The 23,793-nt window shown below is 35.7% G+C and overlaps 2 protein-coding genes and 1 pseudogene across 2 annotated transcripts; 2 read left to right on the forward strand and 1 right to left on the reverse strand.

Annotated features, from left to right (window-relative positions):
• The first annotated feature begins 9,688 nt into the window (after positions 1 to 9,688).
• LOC113344914 (putative F-box protein At3g47150) lies at positions 9,689 to 10,156 on the forward strand. The gene has a single exon (XM_026588795.1). It carries the CDS (start codon positions 9,689 to 9,691, stop codon positions 10,154 to 10,156), a length of 468 nt encoding a protein of 155 aa, XP_026444580.1.
• A 78-nt stretch (positions 10,157 to 10,234) lies between these two features.
• On the forward strand, positions 10,235 to 10,906 carry LOC113344915 (F-box/kelch-repeat protein At3g06240-like). Its single transcript, XM_026588796.1, has one exon. The coding sequence runs from the start codon at positions 10,235 to 10,237 to the stop codon at positions 10,904 to 10,906; it is 672 nt and encodes a 223-aa protein (XP_026444581.1).
• Positions 10,907 to 12,292: 1,386 nt separating this feature from the next.
• On the reverse strand, positions 12,293 to 18,826 carry LOC113344957 (annotated as a pseudogene).
• Positions 18,827 to 23,793: the final 4,967 nt, after the last annotated feature.

A 23,793-nucleotide genomic window follows, 5' to 3' on the forward strand; every position in this document is an offset into this window, starting at 1 on the left:
AACGATGCAAACTAGACGGAGATGCAAACCTAATATCCTAATTTTATCTCAAACTTGTAAAGTCTAAAGCAGCAATAGACGGAGATCTCAAATTCGTTCACAGTGAAGCGACACTTGATTCTCAGGTTGAATTTCTTCCTTTTTCTCTCTCAATCTTACGTTGATTTGATTTTAGGGTTTGCGAATTTTGTTTTGAAAATCTCACGTGGTTGTTTTTTGATTTTAGGGTTTGCGAATTACAAGAGAACACTTTCCGCGTCTTCATCGATTTTGGGTTTGCAAATTACAGATGCTCATCATGCAAACTTTGGGTAAGAATCTATCTCTCATTCCCTTTGAATTTTTTTTGGTTTGATGTTTGAAACGAAGAATTTAAGGTTGCGGTTAAGAAAATCGCAGTATCTAATATTTTGAGGTAAAATTTGTTATTTGTTTCAATTAGAGAATATTAGTTTTGAGTTGAATCTGCTATATATTTGGTTCAATTAGAGAATATTATTAATTGAGATTGATAATTTTGAGTTGAATCTGTTATTTTTTAGTTCAATTTTATTGATTGAGTTTGATAATTTTGAGTTAAATCTGTTGATAGGAGTAAGAGGATATTCAAATTTCACTATACAGGAATGAACAAAAAGTGTAAGCACCAGAAAAAAGTCCTCCGGCACAAGTTTACTCTAGATTTGAATCGTTTTACTACGTTGATAGTAATTTGTAAATCATCGGCGAGCAAACTTTGCATCCTTTATATTATTAATTGTTGTTGAACTATATCTTTCAACCTTGCATCATTAGTACAGTTTCACGATTAGGATCTGTTTTTGTCGACTTTCGATGTAGCGGGTAAAATCCTATAAGCGGACCAGAGTACCATTCTTTCCAGTGGTTCAGATCAGGTACTCCTCAGTTTGTTGAAAATTAGATTTGATTCTGCGTTTCTTGTATTTCATTTTATGTACAACACAGTGTGAGTTGATCTATGATGTTAGCCGAGTATATTAGTCATCTAAAGCAAGAATGAAATCAATTTTTGACCCACAGCCGACTTCATGTTCCGTTAGAAAGCAAGTACCTCGAGTCGGTAATCTTGGACACATTACACGTATTTCTAATAGGCTTATTCAGCTGGGAAATGGAAACAGTCACATCCATGAACACATACAGGTTGGTGATAGTTCACATTGTCTATACTAAAAATTCAATTATTAGCTAATTTGCTTCTTTTTTTTTTGTTATTTGTATATGTGATTTTGTTTGTCGATTTCGTTAATTATGGGGTATGATGTCTCTCTGAAACAGGGAATGCAACTGCTCTGTTACTCTTCTTGTCTCCACTGTAAGTTATCTCTCTCCATATGTTCTTTTGATCTTTTCCATTATAGAACTGAGAAATTTCATTCAGGTCTTACAGAATTTAGACATTAATGTCTTCTTTCAGATTCTAATTACAAATTTGGGGTTAATTATTTTTCATGCTTAGCTTAATTAGGTTTCTTGAATTATCTTCTTTCTTGTTTTACCGACACCAATAGTGATCGTTAATTACTCTTAGTAACTTAACAAATAATTTCAACCTATTTCTATTTCTTGATAATGGCCATCATAATCTGCAGAGTGACATTTCGTAGAATCATAAAAACCAATCTGACTCAACAATCCTCTGGTGTTTCCTTACATCATGACCTTGTTCAATTTCCTTATCTCTCTGGATGGTATAAATCTCTACCTCTCTATCTCTCTATAACATGATTGCAGAGTTGGTTGTTCTAAATGTCTGTGTAGGTTGCAAATTGCATCTCATCTGTGTCAATAGGTAAAAACCACAGGGTGCAACTTAGAGATTTCCTTTGACCTTTGTATAAGATAATTTTTAGTAACCGACACTGATTTCGAAATTACTTGTCATAAGTGATTCGCTGCTAGTAATGTTGCTGTGAGGCAAAGAGTGGTCCTGCATCAAAAATTAGCATAATAAAATAGTTAGCAATCTATCAGATGCCAAGGCTTTATGTACACCTTGTATGCTAAGGCTTTTGTATTGTCAATTATTGCTACTAGAACTAATAGTATGGTGTTTCCTTGCGTAGCTTGGTTCAATAAGTGACACAGATGTAGATCTATTAGGACACTGTTAAGAGACTATGAATTTTAGGACAGGAGTGTATCTCCGTTAGAGCACAAATAGAAGGGGATATCTTAAAATCTCTAATAAAAAACAGATCGAGAACCTAAATTACTATGGTGTGCGATAAGTGTAATTTTTCTATTTTTCTGTTGTGAATTCATAAAGTGAAGTACTATGGTTTAAAAATTACTCGTACGAAATGATGACTTTTAGAGTTTTGATTTGCAGGTGAGAAGAAGCTATCGAAAGGTGATCGTTCCTGATAAGTAGAAAGAAGGTGTTATCCAAGAAACATCTCATATCTAAGAAAAACAGGTACATCATGTTATTTCCTTCCCTCCATTCATAACTCCTTGTATTATATATAAGCTGTCTCTGCTCATATGGTATCTCTGAGTTTATTTAATCTAATCATACCTTATCTAATTTTTGATATATTGGTGAAGAACAGTAATCGAGTTTCCATCTCACGTTCTGTTATTACAGTAATTTTTGATATGTTGGCTCTTGTAGATTGCTTGAGATGTGAGCATCGGGTGTTGAAGAAGGTATGCTTTCCTTACTAACAACTCTTATGTAGTATTATATTTTTCTCACCTCTTAGTTGATATTTTTGTTAGTACTGTAGGAGGCAGCCTGGGGTTTATCCAACATAGCAGCAGGTACTCCTGCTCATAAGAAGTTGATATACTTTAGCGAGACATTGCCTTTGTTGCTACATCTTCTTTCTGTTGCTCATTCGACATAGCAAATGAGGTAGCGTATGCACTTGGTAACCTTTGTGTCGCGCCGGTTGAAGAAAATGGCCAACCAAATACCCGAGTCCTTTTGATAATTTACCCTCGCATTTTGTTTGCTTTGATCTTGTTTACTCGATCCTTAGCGGATATAGAAAATAGGGCCAAACAAAAGGTTCAACAGTGACACACTGGCGGCTCCAAGCCACATATGAAATCCGACAAAGAGGTAAAGCTTCGAGTCGTATCTGTTTTTTGCAGTTGTATTACGAATTGACCTAACTTTTGAAATTGATTTACTTGTAGGGTCAAATGGAAATGCGGCAGGATATTGGCAGTTCAATGGAAATTCTGGTGCCATGTGCCAACGGTATGTGCCTTATCCCAAATATTCTAATTGAGGTGAGTTAGAACTCCTCCAAAGGCATATAACACAAACTGGAAATGCAAACCCATAAACTGAGTATTTATTCCTCTATCCCTGTCCCAATAGTATTTACCCTATTTGGTTTGTTCATTTCCATTTTCTCGTAAATAAACTGTGTATGTAAGTTAAGATACTAATTATTTTCAGTAAATAATGCATACGACAATCTGAGATGCTGATAATTTGGTTCTAAGAAATTTCTTGTTTTCAACTTTCCCTCTTACTGGGAGGCGAACTTATTTAGGTTAGATACTACGGTTTCGTTCTTCATGTATGTCGATCGATGACTTTGTTGCAGAATTTCGATGATGGTAGATGGTAGGAATTAAATGCTACGGAGAAATAAAGTTCGTTCTGGAGCAGAAGCAATCAAATACATTTCCAGTGCAGATGGTGCACCGTTTACGTCCAAGTTGTGTACAACTATGAACATCACCTGTTGATTGTTTTTGCTGAGTTTTTTCTTTTGTTGTGTGAGACTTGTTATTCTAAATTTGAATCATTTTTGTGAAAAACTTGATTTCATGAATGAGAAAATACTGTGTGAATGAATGTTCATAAGGGTAAAGGGAAAGGCATCCTGCCAAAGAAACCAAGAAAGGTCTTACCAATTTTTTCAAACTTTAGCAACGCTTTTTTGGCGTTACTATTGGGTCACTGCTACTGTTGGAATTTTTCTCTAGGGACGGTTAGAAAAGTATTTGGGATGGATTCTAAAACCGTCCCTACAGCGTGAATCCGTCCCTATAAGTATTGGTGACAGTTGAATTAAGCCGTCCCTGGAAGCCAAAGCCGTCCCTAGTAGTATTAGTGACGGTGGTTCAGGGGACGGTAAGAAAACCGTCCCTAAATACCTGTTGGGACGGCTTTTAGACTTTTGGGACAGTTTTATGACCGTCCCAAGAGGCCTTCTTTTTTGTAGTGACTGTTATATTATGTATTGATATTGCATATTGATATGTAGTATGTTTTATATTGGTATGTAGTATGTTTGATACGTAGTATGTTATATATTGATATGTAGTATGTTATATATTGATATGTAGTATGTTATGTATAGATACTACATATCAAAAAATTGTTATGTATTAATACTCCATATGTTACTACTAGTACTAGTTACTACTAGTATACTACATATGTTACTACTAGTACTAGTATATTAGTATAATAAAGTAGTTACCTAATTTACTAGTAACAAATTATTAAGATATTTTTGTTACTGCTAGTATAGTACATATTAATATGTAGTATCACCGTATTGATATTACTAGTATGTAGGAACATACTACTAGTAACATTTACATATGTTGATACTAATTAGACATGGAAGGGTATTTTAGGCATTTATAAAATACACTTTATAATCTCCACGAAGTTTTTGGACTAGAGAGTAAATAATCTAGTCCAAAAAGGGAGTAAATGTTTTTCATGGATGGACTAGCCATTAACCGGGTCATGAAAAACTGGACTAAACAGTAATTCATAGTGTTTACATTACTGTAAACACAATATTTGTATTGCATAACCATAAACTTGAAAAATAAACGAAATTGACAAATACTTTGCCTCATTTAGTCCCAATAATCGTCTAAAAAAGTTGAAGAATGATCGTGTTAGTTATAAGCCATTTTTAGATCGTAGTAGTTCAGGGTTTAGGGCTGATGTCTGCAACTATCATAGTTAGTACAAGTTATGTAGAAGCTAATTGTGTAATACAAATCTGTGAAATAACCAACTAGAGATTCTAGTTTGGTGTGGTCCACGCCTTCATTATACCAAATTCATGGTGGGCACGCGATAAGTGCTGGAGCTTCTCTTGTTAAATCATACATCCTCATAATATAACGGCATTCCGGGAAAGTACCAACTTTGTTTAACCAAAATATCATACATCTGGAGTGAAATGCATGGTCGCACGCTATGATGATAGTATCACTCCCCATCGAAAGCTCATCCAAACAAATTGCGCAAGTTTGTCGATGAAGGTGATTGTCAGCATCTGTATATGCTAAACTCCCATGTAAGGAAATGAATAGAAAAGCTCCTTTTGGGAGTTGGGTGGGCCCATAAGGGTTTTCTTCCCTAATACAACTCTTACCGCAAACTTCCGATGAATACTCTTACAGATACAATAGTAATATGTGTGACAATGACTACAAATTTCGGCTTTGTCTGAATTAGATTTGCTGCATTTTTGTTGCAAAACGATGATACTCGACCTTTAAAGAATTTCAGAAACTTGGCAGCAGAGTGGATGTTGAATAGATAAAAGAGAGTTGGCATCACAACAATGGCGGAATACATCCTTTGCAAGTAGATCATAAATGTAACTACTGGAAACCCAGTAGCACACCCAAAGTGATAGTAACCAAGATCTAAGTCATACTAAGTAATATAAACACAAATATTTTTATTGGTGAAATCATTCAAAATAACAAAGATACAAGTTCTTAAATACAAGGAAACCCTAATCTCACTCTAGACTTAACTCTCTCACTCTTCTAAAATCCGATCCCCTTCATCTTGCCCAAGGGTCTTTATTTATAGGCTAATCAACCCTAATGGGTTACAACTCACTTTATCTCGCAACATCCTCGTGGAGGTGCTTTATACTTCACCCGGACCATTTTCCATAAAGTTTTTCTCCTTCTTTCGCTACCCTCACATGGGCTTGTCGGGACACCTGTATCTTTTCTTGATCCAAAATTTATCTACTTCGTGGCTTGCCTTTTCTGCCAAGTAATCTTACCTCGTCCTTTTATACTTCGTGGATGGTACCTTGTAGGGTACTTCAACTTGATGCGAGTATCCCTGCTCTCACACGTACTCTCCTTGCTACTTCGCAAGAGCGATCGTCGGCGAGATAATTCTGATGTTTGAATTGACAAGTCTCTGATTTGGATCTTTAAGTGAGATTTTCCATCCTATCTCTTCCCTTTATGTTCGACACGTGGCAAATCTATTTCGTGTACCTACAATCAAAGTCGATCTGAAACAATCTCCATGACAGTAGATATTCAGTAGGTGCTCCGGCTTGTGAAGGTGATTAAGGAGTAAACCACTCCTAGTGCGATAAACACGCTTTTCTCTGACTTTAACCTCGATGAAAACTTTAGTAATGGTAGAAGGATGTGCCATCCTTTTATCGAGCACAAGTCGAATAGGATGCTTGTAATCCATACAAGGATAATTTCCAGAAAATGACATTTAATTTGAAGTAGTTCGAAATTCTTTAATGGAGTAAAGATGTCTTGTTTGTGATTACAAAAAACACCATTGGAGATGAATAACTTTTTCCACCTAAACTTAAGGAAAATTTGGAATAAAGATGTCTTGTTTGTGTTACCACATAGGAAATACATACAACAACCATTGGAGAAGCTCTAAGCACCACAATGCAAACAACACCAAATTTTCTATGAAACACAAAATAAGCTAAAAAAAACTAGACACAAAATATTTGTGGGTATTAATGCAAACGAATGAGTTCGCTGATCCAGAATAAAATTCCTAAAAACTTGAAGATAAACAGAGAGACTATCCGCAATAAAAAACCAGGAAAAATAAAAACTAAAAAATATGAGTAAACAAAATGAGGAACAAAGCTAAATTTGAGTTTGTGATAAGATCCGATTCCGAAAACAGAGAATCCTAATACTCTTTGATCAATTGATTGGAGATCAACCACCTAAATCCTTCGAATAGGACCAGAGTTGAGTCCAACTGAATTGAGTACAAACTGGATTGAATGTCTTATATGGTTCTAGACAAGAGTATATATATCCTACTGGATTCTAAAACAAGCACCAACTCTAAATAAAGGAATCATCTAACCTAAAGAAACTAACAGAGGTATTATAAATAAAATCCTAAAAAAAAAAAAGCGAAACAAAAAAAGGAAACTAGACAAAAATGGGAAGAAAAAGAGAGAAGAAAACCAACTAACTAGGTGATGATGAATGAAGATTAAAGGATTCCTGAACTGATTAGTTTCTTCTTAAATCTATAACCTTGAATTAGATACATAAATAAAATCCTTTATATTGAGGTGATGGAACTGGTATATGCACTCACATTTACTTTTTGTCTATGAGTGATAATATAATAAGTTACATTGTAATAAGAATGCGTTTAAGCTCTGATTAATTTCAAGACTTATTGATGATAGATTTGAGAAATGTATACCTGAATACGATACCGAAATTACAACTAAATTAAAAATAATAACAAATATTGTTTTCGTCCTGTAGTTCAATCTGTTTGCAGTAAATGTCTCCATAAAGGCATCACTTCGAGTCTTTGAAGGATGATCATTCTTTCACTATATATACTTATCATTTTCACAAGTGCATTAACAACTGTAAATTATGCTCTCTCACCTCTTTCATTTTGGCTTCTCTTAAATATAATCCATACATTTATTAACCATAACCCAAAAAATTTAAAGTAAAATGAAAATCCAAACACTTCTTAATTTTATTAACAATTTAACTTAAATTCTTCTACTTCCACAAAATCAAAATAAACCCTAATTTTTCTATTTAATCATACTTCATTATATTTCAAATTGGTTATAATCGTACTTTTATAGTTCTCACGCAATTATAAACCCTAATTCTTATTTTTCCATATAAACGTCATAAATTTTAATTCTTAATTTTCTCTAAAATGACACTCTATTTTCTTAATCATGATATAGTATATTCTAATCGTTCCATTCAAAAATTTCCACACGCAACATCAATCAAAACGAAATTAACTTAGGGTTTAATTCTTTTCTCAGACCCATTAAAACTCCATATACAAAATAAGAAAATCTCTAAGATGATTTTTTTCTCAATCATGATTGCACTAAAATTGTTTGAGTGTAATTGATTATTCTTCAAAAATACTTCCTCCGTCCTAGTTTAGATGCCAAAATTGGATTTTGCACAAAGATTAAGAAACACAAAGAGAATAGTTTTTTCCCATAATTACCCTAGATTAGTATTTAAGATTCCTAGGTTTTTGTTTGTACTTGGAAAAAATCAAATTAAAGAAAGTATATAGAGAAACGTATTTAAAAGTGTGTCTAGAAAATTGAAATACACAATTCTCCATGTTATGGCATGATTCCAAGTTAGGCGTAAATCAGGATAAAAGAGGGAGAAATATGAAGTGTAGCAAGTATTTTTGGACAAAAAAATCCTCTATTTTAACATCTAAACTAGGACGGAGGGAGTATTAATCATGTCAAATATCTTACATAAACTTAATGATAAAAAAATAGATAAATGACTTTTCTTTGTTGTTGTTGATTTAAGGTTTAAATGATCATCTTAATATTTTAGGCTATCGATAATAATCATGTATAATTTTGTGGGTCATGCGTAAGATTTTAAAGGCATGTTTGTTGGACAAAACTCTTATTTTAAATGGGTTAATAAAAACATGGGCTACATTTAAGAAAAATCTTCATTTTTCAATCCTTTCGACAACTTCTCTTCCTTATCGATCAATTTCTGCACACAAGAAAAAAACAATTACTTTTTGCAAGACAAATTTAACAGTTGTATTTAGAAATAAAGAACGAATAACCTTTGCAAGAGAGACACTCTACTTATGGAGATGGAGTTCTTCACAGAAAACAAAATCACACTTGATCGACAACAGGATTGTGGCATCCGAAAGAACAGACACAAGGACAGACTATAACAAATATAAGAAACATAAATGTTTGGTGTACCGAAAATGTGCACCGTGATGATTGGTGGCCCCACCATTAACCCCATCCCTGCAAATCTCTCCCAAAACTGCCCTAGTAATCCTTAGATCCGATCACGGTGCAAATCACGCTGCACATCTTCGTTACGTGTATCATTTCTGCATAAGAAAATCTAATGGACAGCAACTATTTTGAGAGCAAGCACTACGGTAGCCACGTGCATTTTGGCTTTATCTATAGCATATGGGTAATAAATTTTCTCCACTTTCTTTTAGACAGTTTTTGCCAAACAACCTTTTTGGTCCATTTTCACACTTAATAAGGTTTTATGTCCATTTCCACTCGAGTTTTGCCAACATTTTAACTAGGCCCCACATAGCCAAGCCCCACACAATGGTTGGTTACTTTTTCTGCCGATCTAGGCTAAGCCAGAAACCCTAAATCTGGCATAACAAAGGCTCACTATAGTGCTTGCTCGAGTTGCCCTCCTCAAACCTAGGCTGGCCATGGTCCAAACAAACGAGGCCCGCTCTTAACTGCAGATCTAGCTTATTCAATCTAAAGTTTAGGTTCTCTTCTTCATTTCGAAAGCCGCCAATGCCTTGTTCTTCATTTCCCCATAACTTGAACAGTCTCTCAACCCCTCTCTCTCTCTGTTTCTCTCTTAGTTTCATGAAATGAAATCTGAAGAAATGTCAATGTGGAGGAGACTCCCGGAAGAGAATCAGGTAGATATCTTTCTGAAATTACCGGTGAATTCAATATTAGCATGTAGATGTGTATGCAAGATTTGGTTTAATCTACTTCGTAACCCTAAGTTTATTAAGAATCACCTTAGTCGATCAATTCGATATAATAACAACCCTAGACTCATGATTGTTCAGCCTCAGTATGGCAAGAACCCCATTATTAGTTCCGTAGATTACAAATCAATTTCATCTTCATCTCCTTCAGAACTGAAAGTTGTTTCAATAAATTATCCATTTGAAGATAAGGAAATTGAGGGTATTGTAACTCTGGGTTCTTGTAACGGATTGATTTGTTTCGGTATTTCTACTGGAAAGGGTATTGAGGCGAAAAATTATATTTGTATTTGGAACCCATCAACCGGTGAATATAAGACTATCAAACTACCAGTATACGAATGTGTGGCTGAATAAAGTCCAAAATCTAATGATGTCAGAAGTAGATATGGGTTCGGCTATGATGGTAACATCGATGACTACAAGTTGGTGAAAATGTCCTTCAATGAAAGTCTTCTTAATAGGTTCCCAAAGTTACAAACAATTCAAGTGTATGCGTTAGGATCCAAGCGTTGGAAAACTATTGAATGCCCAGACCCATACATGTTTCCTAGTCGTCAGTTCAACAAAATGCTCCCCGGGTTGCTTTTCAATGGTGCTCTTCACTGGTCACCTGGTATGACCACCAACCAAGGAACCAACTCTGAAGTTATAGTTTGTTTCGATATAAACAGCGAGAAACTGATGGATGTTCCCTTACCTGAAGAACCTAGGCTACATCTACGAAGTCGGAATTCTTATAAACAAGTGGGGCTATTGGGAGACTGCCTTTGTGTTGTGTTTCTTTATTCCTTCCAGGCTGATATTTGGGTGATGAAAGATTATGGAGTAAGTGAATCTTGGACTAAAGTGTTAACCATTTCCCAACTAACAATGTTCACAGATCCATTTTTGAAGCCGTTATGGGCTTTTGAAAACGGTGATGTTCTAGTTCACTCTTGCGAAGAATTGAGTTTATGCAGTCAAAATAATGGAATTATAAAGGTTCTGCTCCATGGTAATCATCCAGAGAGTTATGTGGAGAGCCTGGTTTCTCTCAAATCGGATACTTATGTGAAAAGAAGTACTACAAATGGAATAAGAAGGAACCCAAGCGACAGAGACTGAGGTAAACATATCATATCTTACGCACTAGGTTATCTTTCGAAATTCTCCTGGTACACGTCCGCTAATCTAATTGTTATTTCATCTCCCAATGTGCCCATATATCTGAAACTAGCAACGCCATAAGGGGGCCAAGGAGTATTACTGATTGTCTTATTTGGCATTGTTTAAAGTGTGTATGCCCAGTTGTTTGTTTTAAATTGTTCTTGATTGGGATGGATTTGAATCTTTTGTTTTTTGTTTCTTTTTTGCTTCTTCTTGTAACCTTTGTTCACTGTTATGCCAACATTGACTTCTGGGCCATGTGATCCTTGGAGCATTTACGAAACTAGATATGCTTATTATGTAACTATTGTATATTGATCATACCCGTAGACGAGCACAAAAGCTAAGAAAAATAGAGTTAGAATATCAATATTGCAATCACTTGGATTTTACATAGAATGAGTCGGGGGGAGTATACAAAGTCAAGCTATAAAATCATTTGAAAGATTGAATTGGTTATTTGTGATATGGTTCATTTGCACTCGCTAGTGAATTGTATCTTCCTTACCTGTCTGTCCATCTTTCTGGATTCACTAATTTTTCTTGTTTCTCATAGTTGTAATTTTATTGATTTGTTGAATGATATTACAGATGAACATGATCATCTTCGACAACCATCTGAGATTTCATAACTAATGGCAATCATTTCCTACAATGGAGACATTTTGCAAAGTAAGTGAAGGCACAGTATAAACCTCTCTGCAAGATAGTTTGTGATAATGGTCTAAGAAGCATGCAATTCTTGGGATTTTGAACTGGATTATTGGTGTTTCTGTTCTTGATCGAGAATTGATTTTTCTGTTGGCATAAAAACTCTGCAGCAAACAAACTATTGATAGTTCCATTCTGGTAGTTGTTTATTGAAATAAACTATTCTGCCGTCTTTTTGCCTCAAATTTTCTTATTTTGTAAAGCTAATTTTTGTTATTCTGTAAAGCAAATTATCGTTTAGCCGGCGTATGACCATTTTACGTTTATATGGCAGTCTCAGATTGGGTGTGTTGCTCCCTGGTTTACTCTACTGATGGGACTCATGAGATCACTGACTCTAGTCTATGAGTTTTGGCTGTTGGTCAAACACGCACACTTGGATCCTTTTAGAAAAAGAGCTATACAATTGTTATCGCAAGAAGGAATATCAAAGAAGATTGAGTATCGAAGAAAACAAAAGGTTTATCATTCTCCTTTCCGGGGAATTTTAAGGTTCAGGCAGTTTTAGAGTGGTTTTTATTTTTGGGGGGGTTTGTCCAAAACCATTGTAAAGAACATGCCATTGGAAAAACTAAAAAATAGAAAACACCATTAAATTATAAGTCAAGAGAGCTCAGTATTTAGACTTTTCTCAGTATTTAAACACCATTGAATAGAAAGAGCTATTTCGAGATACTGGCTCCCAAAAAGGAGGAAAAAAAAAAAGATAAAAAAAATAAATATAAAAGATAGCCACATATGAGATCCACAGAGTTAGAAACTCAGCTATTGAGCGTACTAAGCATGCCTCCACCTGTAACAGGTAATATCACTTCCCATCCAGGACCTTTAAGTGGAAGTACAAAGCCAGTATCGACATGGGTGTCTTCTTCTGATTTTGGCTCCACAATCAGATCAGTGCGGTCCATGACTCTGTCGAGATCTCCGTCGCTGATATCAGTCTGAATTATTTTCTCCTCGGGATGTTCTACATCTTTGAGCAGAGCCAAGATATCAGCATCCTGAAACATAAAATTTTGTTAGCATAAACAAGAAAAGTGAAGTGACTCTGATTCAGGACTATGCTAGTTATTAGCATACCGGTAAACTTATTTGAATAGTGATTGCAATATCTGGCACTGGATATTTTTGGTAAATGAAAATGCTAGCTCAGTAGTCAGAGTAATCTCCATTGGGCTGACTATGAAAAACATATCACCAAGCCGAGGTAAAAAAACAAAAACATATCACCAAGGACAAACGGTCCTAAGACTAAAGTGTTAGAAATTGAAATAATTTTAACGTTGAATAATATTTACGGAGATATACGAACATAGTGGTGTTTCTCGTATAGAGCTCCTGGAACTCTAGTAGTGAAGGTGGAAGCAAGGATTTGTAACTTCGAATTTTCTCTTCTATTGAATTTAATCTTCTCGCTTGCTTACAAATGATACATGAAATGCCTATTTATAGGCTTACATAAACGTCATTGGATACTCAAGTTTAATCTAGACTTTTCTTATCTAGAATGTTCTTTACAACATATCTCTAAGTACACTTTCTTGTACAACCGTATGTTCTCTAGTTCTCTCTAGGTTTTTCTTATCTAGAACATTCATTTGACCTTACTTGTCCTAGCAAATTCTAGCCAAGTCTTAACTGATTTTTGGAAACTCTAACTCTAGTATGTTCTAGAGTACTTTTTTTCTACACTTCTTTATAATTATCTAGATCATTGTTGACTATTACAAATTACATGTTCCAACACCCTCTCTTAATTTGTAATGGTCTCTTATTTTGATCTCACCCAATCCTAACTCGCCCTTAGCTGCTTATGCTCGCCTTTGCCTGATTATGCATGTTCCAATCATTTCGACGTCATCTCGTCTTAATTTCGCCGTGTACTCGTCTCCATTGCTTTTGTATGTCTTCTTTAGTTTTAATTGGCTTGGTAATGGTGGATACTTGTCCACTTTTCTAGCTTTCACTAAGCTTGATCGTTGTAGATTCAGAAGCTTCATCTTGTGTCGAATTCCTCCTTCTTCTTCACGGTTTACACCATCTTCAATACAGAGGCTTTGCCTTCCGTTGATATTCCTTGCCTTTCACGAAACTTGACCATCGAAGGTTCAGAGGTTTCGCCCACTCAACTTTATGAGTAGAATATTTACAAGATGGCTCTCTTTTGCCATCTTTGTAATTTGAGGAGGCATTCTTTGATGCTCTCTTCCCTCAAATTTTTCTTTAGAAAATGCACTCTTTTGTGCATCTCTTTGCGAGGATGGAAACTTCTCTTCTAACTTTTTTTTTTTGTTAACGGAAGGAGGTGAAACTATATTTTTCTTACTTTGCTTACTTGTATTTTATGTTGTAGGGAGACTTATTATTTCTAGGAACTACCTCAGCTCTACCTTAATTTCACGAGCTGCTACATTTTTTATTTTTATTTTCTTTATTTTTCATATATTTCTAAACTAGAATTGGGTGATATCTGGTTTCTATTGGGGGTTGTAAAACAAGTAAGGAACTTGGATAATTGAGACGTACCTTGCGTCTTCTCATCTACTTTGAACTTCATTTGTGCGGAATTATCACCTTCAGCTTGTAGCGGAAACTTGGACGCCCATTTGAATCGAACCCGCTCTGATACCATGTTAGAAATTGAAATAATTTTAACGTTGAATAATATTTACGGAGATATACGAACATAGTGGTGTTTCTCGTATAGAGCTCCTGGAACTCTAGTAGTGAAGGTGGAAGCAAGGATTTGTAACTTCGAATTTTCTCTTCTATTGAATTTAATCTTCTCGCTTGCTTACAAATGATACATGAAATGCCTATTTATAGGCTTACATAAACGTCATTGGATACTCAAGTTTAATCTAGACTTTTCTTATCTAGAATGTTCTTTACAACATATCTCTAAGTACACTTTCTTGTACAACCGTATGTTCTCTAGTTCTCTCTAGGTTTTTCTTATCTAGAACATTCATTTGACCTTACTTGTCCTAGCAAATTCTAGCCAAGTCTTAACTGATTTTTGGAAACTCTAACTCTAGTATGTTCTAGAGTACTTTTTTTCTACACTTCTTTATAATTATCTAGATCATTGTTGACTATTACAAATTACATGTTCCAACATAAAGCTCTCCTACCAGGAAAATACCAACAGAAGAATTTACAAACCTCAGTGGATTTCGAGGAAGTAGACGTTCTTTCCTGCTGGAACTGTCCTTTTCCAATCACAACATGTTCAAGCTTCAATTTACTGAAAGCCCTCTTCAACAACCGACCCTGTTAGAAACAAAACTTCTCCTCAACATAACCATGCGATACTTGCGTAAATATGGTCAGATAACTAAATAGATAATGCGTGCACCTCAACAGATTGGGCAGTTGCGAGCCTGTAAACATGAACTGGACGGGTTTGGCCAATCCTGTGGCATCTATCCATCGCCTGCAAATCTGCTTGAGGGTTCTGTAATAAGATAATGAAAATTACAAGTCAAAAAAGTATCCTATGAAATTTTTGAGCTAATACGTAGGGCAGGATCTTAAAAGAGCATACCCAATCACTGTCATATATGATACAGGTATCTGCCGAGGTAAGATTTATTCCCAGTCCACCAGCCCTAGTGCTGAGTATAAATATTCTATAATTGCTATCGATGTCATTAAACTCCTCAATCTGCTGAAATGTACGCAACTACCTTCAATAGATAAATAGAAAAATATGTCCTAACAAGTGAAGATAGCCAGCTATTGGGTCTCTCAATTATCCCAAGGATGGCACAATCACTTTCACCAAAAGGATCTCATCTTAAGAAATGAAGATAGCTTGAAACAGTTGGGTGAGTAAAATCTAAACCATGGACTGATTTTAGAACATTAACGAAATCTTAACCCAATTTAAAAGGAAAATGATGGATAGATTATTCGACTAGATCCGGCTTCGCTGAAAGTGCCTGAACCCTGACACTCTTAATGATTTTATTGGTGTGCAAGAATGACATTCAGATGATTTCCTATGGTATAATAGCACGTACCTGTCTCTTTCTTTCATCTAGTTTTACTTTTCCATCAATCCTACAGACTTGATGCCCTTTTTCGCTGAAATAGTAATCAATCAAGTCTATATTCTAGTCCACTGGGAAAATATCAGGACCTGAAAAAGAATAACATTGTAAACGGTTGAATCCGCAGAGGCAAACAGATAAGCAAACAAACAGATAGTAACTTTCAATTTCTTTTTAAATGTACTTTGTGCTTCCGAGCGAGCAGTCTCTCCATTAGCCAGTCCAGTAAACGGAATTTGCCACACTGTTCCACCAACTTTTAAATAGGAGGATAATAGACTGGAGAAATCAAGCAAAAGAGTTGAGTGGGCAAATCATTTATGACAGAATGAAATTTTGAGACAGTGAACAGAAGATGCATACTTGATTCGTCATAAGCTGATTCTATTAGATCAGGATGGTAGCAGTTTTTCCGAAGTTGAATAAACAAATTGTTCAGCTTGCCTGTTGTGGGTTTATCTGCAGTATTGCAAGAAATACTAAACAAGCAAGTACAACAAGCCATCACATGAAAAAAGGTCAAACAAATGTAATGTCTTACTCCGCGCTCCCTTCTTCTCTGCCATATGGGCCTCAAATGTTTTATCCATCAAATGCTTCTGCAAATCCTTTTGGTGATCAGTCATAGTCGCATACAAAATGATTTCCTTTTTTCTAGGGAGCATCAACTCAACATCTGACTTTAATCTTCGAAGGAGAAATGGACGTAAGATTTCATGAAGTTTTTGCACCACCTGCAGATAATCAATCCCCAGATTAAATAAATGTATAATTAGTAATAGGGAGTCTAGATGCAAAATCCTACAAAAACATACTTGAGCTCTTCTTCTCTCTTCAAACTCTTCCTTCTCGGTTTCAGCGCTGCATTTTCCTGATAAATCGAACCTGCGTATTCGCCTCCTTTATAATCAATTTTGCAGGATAAATTGAAGCCCACACTTGACTGATAAACAAAATAAGCATCCTGCTGCGAAGTCTCAGATAATTATATAAGCCTTAACGCATGAAAAGTGTACTTAGTTTTAGTCTGTTTGTGTTGCACCATAACAGGAAAACGATATATTTGTTAAGAACGGAAAATGCATTAAGAGTAAACAAAATTACATAGGTCAACGTAAATTAATAACTTATTGCTTATAAGATACTAAGTGTGTAATCAAGCTCCAGGATTGTGATGAATCCTTACAGTAATTAACACAAATAATAACCCAAAAGATAGAATATATTTCTCCAAATTCTCTCATTGGTAATTTCAAATATATTTGATACTTACCATGACTCGAATTCTTCAAAGGAAGTGAAAATATCAGGCAAAATGAAGTTCGGAAGAGACCACAGCTCAGCCAAGTTGTTCTGGAGTGGAGTTCCTGTAATAAGAAGTTTATTTTCCATGGGTACGCATTTCAGTTCTTTCGCGAGTTTGCACTTTGTGTTTTTTAGCCGGTGCCCCTTATGAAGAAACATGGACATAAAATCGTATGAGCACAAAAACATGGTTGCGAGGCAGTTGCGTTCGAGTGCAAATAAAGTCATATGTATTAGAGTAATTGACCACTAACCTCATCTATAACAACATATTTCCAACTATATTTACTCAAATATCTTCTGGCATCACTCATTGCAATCTCGTATGAAGTGATTACAATGGGAAAGTTGGGCTCAATCGTTTTAGTCTTAGACCGAGTCGGCATTTGCTTTCGCCTTATCTGGTCCCTAGCTGTCGCATCTCCATGATATATAAAAGCATTTACCGAAGGAGTAAACCTATATATAATGCGAATTGGAGTAAGAGAAAACGTCTTCACAAATAAATTAAAAGAAGAAGAAAATTTTGCTTTGAGTTTACCTAGATATCTCCTTTCTCCAATTCGACAAGGTAGAAACAGGACCTATCACTAAGTAAGGTCCATGGATTCCTTTCCCTTTCAAATGAGCAAGAAACCCAATTGTTTGAATAGTCTTGCCAAGACCCATTTGATCTGCCAGAATACCATTAAGTCCATTCTTCCACAGTGAAAGCATCCATTTGACACCTTTGATTTGGTAAGGCTTCAAAGTTCCACCAGTGAATAGTGGGACAAGTCTTTCTTGTTCTTTTTCTGCCCTCTGCTCCTCAGTAAGATTTGCATCTTCGGGTTCTGCATTGCCTTCATCGGATCTTGATAACATGGCTGCAACAGCTTTCTTGGCCTTCTTCTGCAGCCAAGACAGCAAATTAATTAATACGATTTATTGCAGATTTTTGTATTCTTAATTATAAACAATAAAGATATACCCATGAATACTTTTGCAGATTAATGCCCAGATCGGAGTAAATACTCATGCGGATTAATTGCAATGTTAATTAGTTCTTAGTATATTCTTATCATGAACCATTCCATTCCATACTTGTGCTTATAATTATGCATCAATGAACGACATAATACGTCTACACGGCTACACTATAAAAGCAGTGCACAACTGCACATTCAATCCAAAAAATCTAAGTTTTTCAGTGTAAAAACAGCTAGCCATTTGAAGTCACATCAAATGAAACATCTATCAGACTAAGAAATATTACGGTGTTATATTGAGTTCTAGCCTTCCGCTTTGGACCTCTTTTTTTGGGAAGAACAAGTTCCTCTTCTGCCGTAACCTCCTCATCCCCATTCTGCAAAATCACTATCACATTAGAAAAAATTCGAAATAAAACAAACCCTAATTCCGCTACCACAAAATCTAAACTGGATTGGAGCTTACAGATGTGATATCAGCCATATTCTCTAACAAAAAGTCAGAGTACAACTTCGCTTGTGTAAGTAGTTCATCCAATTTACTAAGCTTAGAATCATTCAGAACCTCCTCTTCTTCTACTTCGTTGACACCTGCTTCTTGTAATATCTCTTCTTCTGTTCCATTTTCAACTCCATCAGATCCATTTCCAGTTTCTTCCTTACACATCTCCTTCAAAGAAATACATAAAATAAATCAATAAACCTTGAAAATTAATGGACGAAAATATAAACAAAAATGTATAACCTACTAACCTCATCTCCGAGTACGGATGTAGGTGAATCTGCAAGATCCTCATTCTTCATACTAGTTTCCGGATCCATTACTGATCGGAAACTTCCGGAAGTTTGAAGAAGAGAACGCAATCGAAAATGGTTTGGGAATGAAAAGTTTGAGTACTTAGGGTTTTTCTTCTACGGTAAAAGCGGAGGGTTTAAAACTGCATTGGGGGAAAAGTTTGTTTTGACTTTTTACTCTCGATGGATCCTAATGGATGGTGGTGTCCACAGGCCTTAAGGAGAAGGGCTGCTAGAATTGAACATTTCTTATCCACGTATTCCATTATTTCCTGAAGTCTAGGGAGCTGTTAGTAGCTAGGGAAGTCGACCGACCACTTCACCATGTTAGTGGGTCAGTAACTTCATGTGTATTTGTGGTTGTGTAGAGTTTTTTAATGGGTAGAACTCGTGTGATCGTGTTTTCAGTTTTTCATCTGTGTAATGGTGGTGGTTATCATTCAAAGATATTCGAAAAAGTTGAAACAATGTGTAGCTCTCTTAATTTTTGGTAGGATGCATGTAAAAATTTGTAAGAGGAAAACCTATCACAAAAAAAAAAAAAAGAAAAAAACTTATTGTCCATAAATTTCCAAGGAACCCAATTCTGATTTCTCTCTTAGAAACCCGTCATTAAGATGTTATGTATGTATACCCCAAAATTCATAATGTACGGCAAAGATTATTACTTTTAGATTTGATCTGTAATTCTATATTTTAAGATGGACTTAACTAACCTTTGTTAGTTAATTATTATTGAGCAAAATAAAAAAAAAATCGTTGATTGGATAATGGTCAATCAACGAGAAATTTCTTTTAGAGTTATTTTGTAAAAGGGTCGTAATTTTTTGATCTAATTAGGATCTGGGTCGTAGAACATGAACTTGATGCTTTTGGGTCGTTGACTAGCCAAACCCTAATTAGTTCATCAAGTGCATGTTTTACGACCCAGACCGTAATTAGATAAAAAAAAATACGACCCTTTTACAAAATAACTCTTTTTTTATAAAAAAAAAACTTAGGAAAGCCTAAGAGCCAAACATAGTAGTAGTAGAGCTTATGCCAAGCCTGCTTTCCTAGTTCTTACACATAATAGCAATATTAAGAGATTGTAGATTTTGTAGTCTATGAATATAGGTAAGACTAGTTAAAATAATAGAAATTGTATTGATTTTTAAATTATTGTCTGTAGTAGTGCTTTGTAGGTCTTCAAAGTGGCTGAGGTTGAATCTTCCTTTGATTGCTTGATTATAAAGAAACTAGAATCTTAACAGAATTTCCTTGGATTCAGTTTGAACTTCAATATTCATGTGCTGCCTCTCTTTTTCCCAGTTGAAAGCTAGGTCTACGCCTCCTGTTCCTCCCCATTCCCCCAAGTGGCCTGAGTTTCCTCTGCTATCAATGTTGTTTCCTGCAGCGTCCAAAATAGTTAGTGCAGAGAAATATTTTAGATTTAAAGGGTCCTGTATAGTACAGATTTTGATGATATAATCAAAATCCTGTGGATCTCATTGGTTCGGATCATAAGGCACTGTAGTGTCTCCCTGATTTTCAGGCTCTTCACTATTCAGAGAAATTTTATTTAGAGCATGATTAGGTAACTTGTGAATTATGTTGTAGTCACATAAGTGTTTCTTAATGCAGAGAGTTGTATTTTTGGCATTAGGCTTTATGTGATTGAAAACTAGATCACATCTAGCCTTCCAAATGAACCAACAGATAGTAGCATAAGTACTGTGGTGGTCAGAATGACTTCCAGATGTAAACCAAGAATTGAATCAGACCATAAAGTTTGTGGTATTGTCAAACTTGCCATGTAAATCCCCTAGTGTTTCTAGCCAAACCTCAGTTGCAGCTGGGAAGTTTAGGAACATATGTGTCATAGTTTCCTCCCCACTTTTGCAAATTTGGCATATTGGATCAATATAGTGCAATATGCTTGCAGTCTTTGCATTAGTGGGAAGGATTTCATGAGCACATTTCCAAATAAAGATCTTTATAAATGGAGCAATATCCATTTTCCAAATGGCCTCCCAGTTTCTTGTAATGGTTTCAGTCCTATATAAGTAGTCAATATTTGACTTGTAAATGGCCTTGACAGAGAACTTTCCAGTGTCATTTAAGTTCCATTGAATTGTATCCTCATTCCCTGGGTGAGTGCTGAGAGACAGAATTTCTTGAGCAGTGTTGGGGCTGAAAATATGTTGAATAAGGTTTGTATTCCATTCCCCAGAGGGTGTCATCAGGTGAGTCAGTAACTCAATATGATGTGGACAGTGGGTGGATTTTATGAGTTTTAGTGTGGAGTTTGGAATCCAGAAGTCTTCCCATATTCTGATTCTATTCCCATTTCCAATTTTCCAAGAACAGTGTTGTTGAATGTTTTGTATTCCTTCCAGAATGCCTTTCCAGATCCAACATTCTCCATCTTTAGCTTTGGTATCCATGTTTAGCACATTTCTCCCCAGCATGTACTTTGCATCCATAAGGTGCCATAGATAATCTCTATCTTGTTCGCGTCTCCATCCAATTTTTGTGATCATAGAACTGTTGAATAGCTCTATATTCATAAAGCCCAATCGTCCTATCTCCTTTGGTTTGCAAACAGTTGTCCAAGCCTTTGGGTAGTAGCCCTTGGGATTTTCCAGATTTTTTCCTCAAAAGAAATATCTTTGAAGCTTGTTTAGATCTTGGCAAGTTTATTTTGGGATTCTAAAACAGTTCATTTGGTAGATAATGGTTGTAGAAGTGACAAATTTAATGAGAATTTCCTTACCAACAGGATTTAGAGGGGTATTCTTCCACCTAGATAGCCTCACCTTCAGTTTGTCAACTCCTGGATTAAATGATTTGATTTTTCTTCTGTGAGTAAATAAAGGAGAGCCTAAGTACTTTTCATCTAGTTGCAGAACTTGGACTCCCATAATGTTGCTGATTATAGGGATGAGAGACGGATCAGTGTTTCTGCTAAAGAAAACTCCATACTTGTTGAAGTTAATAAGTTGGCCAGAAGTGTTTCCAAACATGTTGAGAATGTCCATGAGATTTTGAGCTTCAACTTTGTTAGATTTGCAGAACACCATACAATCATCAACAAACTGGAGATGATTGATTGAAGGAGCACCTCTACAGATCTTTATTCCAGTGATGATGCTAAGATTTTTCAGTATGTATACGAGTTCTTGAAAGAGCTTCCATGCAGAAGAGGAACAGATAGGGTGGTAGAGGGTCTCCCTATCTGAGTCCTCTAGAGGGGAAGAAGAAAATATCAGGGGAGTCATTTATTAGGACAGCAGATGAGGTGGTGGAGATACATTGCATTATTTTTTTGCACCATTGATCATTGAAGCCCATCTTGGTCATAATAGTAATGAGAAAATCCTAGTCAACTCTGTCAAAGTCCTTAGCCATGTCTATCTTTATCCTCATACTTCCTTTTTCACCTTTGACACCTCTTTTAGACCTCATAGAATGTATGAGCTCATGATAAATAACAATATTATCAGATATTTGTCTTCCACGTATGAAGGAAGATTAAGGTTTCATTCTTTGGGCTAGCAGTTTGGATATGATTTTGTAGGTAGTATTGCAAAGGCTTATAGGTCTAAAATGAGATGGGGAGATTGGGTTGTCAATCATAGGTATAAGAGAGATAAAAGTGGAGTTCATTTCTTTGAGCATATGGCCAGATGTGAAAAATGTTGTACCATTTTGGCAATTTATTCTCCTATCATCTCCCAATTGTCTTGAAAGAAATTTGGTGGAAAGCCATTAGGTCTAGAGGCTTTGTCTTTTGCTATACTAAACAAGATGGCTTTAATTTCATTATAGGTTGGGGTTTGATTAAGAATGGTATTGTCTGTGGTGGTAATGACATATGGTATGAGGTTAATTATTTCTGGGTTGATGATGGGTGTTTCAGCAGTGGCCATCTTAGTGAATTGTTGGGTGAAGCAGTTCGTCAATTCTTGATAATCAGATATCCAGTTACCATTACTATCCTGGATAGTATCTATCTTGTTTCTTCTAGTTCTGCATTTAGTAGCTCTATGAAAGTAGCTAGTGTTTTGATCCCCCAATTTGATGAATTGGTCCCTACTTTTTTTCTTCCAAAAACTTTTGTGACTACTAATTTTCCCATAGTCTATGTAATGTAAACAGCTCAGAGGATCGGATACTATGTAGTAATGATACCTCTTCTGAACTGATGATACTAAGTAACAAATGATATCTAAGATCACGATAATAACAAAGAATAATAATGTAACATAACTACTTCTACGTTATCATGAGACACAAGATATTACATGGTTCGGCTTTCGTCTACGTCCACGGGGTAATGAGTGATTTGTTTGTATTAAGTTGTGGTGGTTACAAAGATATTAAATGCTTCCAAAAGTAATATAGAGAACTCAAGTCGAACTAAACACTTAAGTTCTAAACGTTAAAGAGGTATAAGCTAAAGATCTTAAATGTAACATAAAGCAGCTAGTGTTTTCCAGATTCCACCTCCTCCTCCTCACTATAAGATTCATAAGCTTCAGATGCGTGACAAGGATAGCTACGCTCACTTATCTTTAGCTGAGATCACCAAGTCTTTTCGCCTCATTTATCTTGTTCTCTTACTTCTTCGTCTTCTTTTTCTTTCTCAGCTTCTCTCATGGCTCGAGTTTGAACGGCCAAATCCTCATCACTGCCTGATATGGGTCCTTCTGTTGAAGGTTCATATATTCTTACAATTTGTACGGCGGTGGTACTTCTTTCCATTAGCATTGATGATATGAATGCTAAGGCATATGTGTGTTTGTTATCCTTTCGACAGGCATGCCTGAATGTTACGTTACTGATCTTTGACGCATGCTCCTGAGCTAGATTTAGATACGAAGATAACACTGGATACAAAGTTTGGTATTTGAGCTTGATTAGTCTTATGACCAACTGTGAGTCACTAGTCAAGCGAACATCTGACAGGTCTATCTCCCGTGCCAAGCGTAGACCATGTATGACCGCCTCGTATTCTGTGATGTTATTG

The sequence above is a fragment of the Papaver somniferum genome, unplaced genomic scaffold (assembly GCF_003573695.1).
Source record: "Papaver somniferum cultivar HN1 unplaced genomic scaffold, ASM357369v1 unplaced-scaffold_80, whole genome shotgun sequence".
NCBI lineage: Eukaryota > Viridiplantae > Streptophyta > Magnoliopsida > Ranunculales > Papaveraceae > Papaver > Papaver somniferum.